At 45.1% G+C, this 2,486-nt stretch overlaps 1 protein-coding gene across 1 annotated transcript in view; it reads left to right on the top strand.

Moving 5' to 3' along the window:
* Positions 1–421: 421 nt before the first annotated feature.
* LOC124017940 (neural cell adhesion molecule L1-like) overlaps positions 422–2,486 on the top strand; it is a gene marked incomplete at its 5' end in the record, with an annotated part of 62,635 nt that continues 60,570 nt past the window's right edge. Inside the window, one exon of the mRNA XM_046333176.1 lies at positions 422–584. Coding sequence (XP_046189132.1) covers positions 422–584 — 163 coding nt within the window. The remainder of the gene's footprint in view (positions 585–2,486) is intronic.

The raw sequence follows: 2,486 nt of genomic DNA, 5'->3' as shown, positions 1-2,486 counted from the left end.
CTATGTCATTACCTTAATGTGCTGTTTTCCTGCGAGTTGTCTTTAAACTTGGAATGAACATGCTACTGGATGTGTGTGTGTGTTCCTGGCTCTATCTAGCCCTGACCACATGGTGCAGGGTCATTTTTCTCTTATTCTGACACAGGCCCCCGTCCCCCTCCCTCTCTTCTCCCCACCTCCCTCCCTTCTCCCCCTTCTTTTAAGGAAGACTGCAGGAGGGTGTGGACCTGAGTGAAAAAGAGAGAAAATAGAGAGAGAGGCTGAGAGCCAAAGGAAACCAGGAGTAAAAGGTAGAAGAAAAGGAAGAGAAACTCTGGCTTAACATCGGCCGTGACAACACAGAGTCACACGCTCGGCAGGAGTGTGTGTATATTGCCCTCTGTGTGCGTTTCACGTGTGTGTTGAGCAGGTGGGACTTTGATGGGACAGTGAGCAATGCCTCACACTCAGCAACATCAGGTTGGCAGTAGGGGGGCGACGCCCCCATCTCCTCCTCGACCCTATCCTCCTCCTCCCTCTCTTCTCTCTCCTCCTATCCCACGCCCCCCAGCTCAGCCAAGGAGCCATACACATACCTTCTAACTGTGAGTACACCATCTTCACCTTATTTACACATCAATGTATTGTATGTGTAATATAACATAATATATATTTAAGCAATACGGCCCGAGAGTTTGTGGTATATGGCCAACATAGGGATGTTCTTACCCACGACGCATCGTGGAGTGCCTGGATACAGCCATTAGCCGGATCCATTTTCCTGTTACTTATAGGCTAATGCGAATAGCAAGAGGTTATGTTAGCTCAACCATCCCGTGGAAGGTACAACGATCCCAAAGAAGATTTATTGGTTGCCCCCCGAAAAGGACTCAAGTGAAAGTTAAAATCAGATGGCACGATTTTCTTGTTTTTTAAATGTATGGATAAACCAGGGGCACACTCCAGCACTCAGTCATCATTTACAAACAAAGAACTTGTGTTTAGTGAGTCTGCCAGATCAGAGACAGTAGTGATGAGGTTCTGACTATGCTCAATATGTGATGATATTAAAACTAAATAGTTATAACATTTATTGAACAATTCCTTGAAAACGACACATGGTTGTCAATGGTTTTAGCAGAGCTGGGGTCTCCTTGCTCCCCAGCAGCCAAATCAAACCTATTGTGTTAAACCACGAAGACCGGGAGGGTCACTGAGTTTTTGGGGCATTCAATCTGTGTTTATGTGCATAGTGTGTCTAATTACTTTTTAATTGATTACCTCAACTCATTCATTAGTCATTCTATTGATCTGGTTTTCTTGGTGCAAATCAGATTCTGATTGGAAGGCCGGGGTAGTTCAACAGGGAATTGAGTTATACAACACAAGGAGCAGACAGACTGAGTTTGTGGGCCTGCGGGGAAATTGATTCTTATACTTCAAGGTTGCTGAGTTTTCTACAGCTTTGATTTAATAACAGAGTTAGAGGACTGTGGATTTGTTCCAAATGACACCCTATTCCCTTTATAGTACACTACTAGTACACTACTATATACTACACTACTATATAGTGCACTACAAGTACACTACTATATAGTGCACTACAAGTACACTACTATATAGTACAGTACTATATAGTGCACTACAAGTACACTACTATATAGTACAGTACTATATAGTGCACTACAAGTACACTACTATATAGTACAGTACTATATAGTGCACTACTAGTACACTACTATATAGTGAATATAGTGCTATTTGAGACACATAGGGAGTTAGAGGAAGAATTGTTGGCTGCTGCGGCTGCTATTGTTGTTCTGTTATTCATCTAAGTAAAGTATCAATGACTCACACAGACCTGCACCCACACATCTATCAGTCACACACACAGACCTGCACCCACACATCTATCAGTCACACACACAGACCTGCACCCACACATCTATCAGTCACACACACAGACCTGCACCCACACATCTATCAGTCACACACACAGACCTGCACCCACACATCTATCAGTCACACACACAGATCTGCACCCACACATCTATCAGTCACACACACAGACCTGCACCCACACATCTATCAGTCACACACACAGACCTGCACCCACACATCTATCAGTCACACACACAGACCTGCACCCACACATCTATCAGTCACACACACAGACCTGCACCCACACATCTATCAGTCACACACACACAGACCTGCACCCACACATCTATCAGTCACACACACAGACCTGCACCCACACATCTATCAGTCACACACACAGACCTGCACCCACACATCTATCAGTCACACACACAGACCTGCACCCACACATCTATCAGTCACACACACAGACCTGCACCCACACATCTATCAGTCACACACACAGACCTGCACCCACACATCTATCAGTCACACACACAGACACGCACACACGCATCTATCAGTCACACACACAGACCTGCACCCACACATCTATCAGTCACACACACAGACCTGCACCCACACAT

The sequence above is a fragment of the Oncorhynchus gorbuscha genome, linkage group LG03 (genome assembly GCF_021184085.1).
Source record: "Oncorhynchus gorbuscha isolate QuinsamMale2020 ecotype Even-year linkage group LG03, OgorEven_v1.0, whole genome shotgun sequence".
Taxonomy (NCBI): domain Eukaryota; kingdom Metazoa; phylum Chordata; class Actinopteri; order Salmoniformes; family Salmonidae; genus Oncorhynchus; species Oncorhynchus gorbuscha.
Note: the sequence above shows the minus strand (reverse complement) of the source record. Positions and strands in the feature narration are given on the sequence as shown.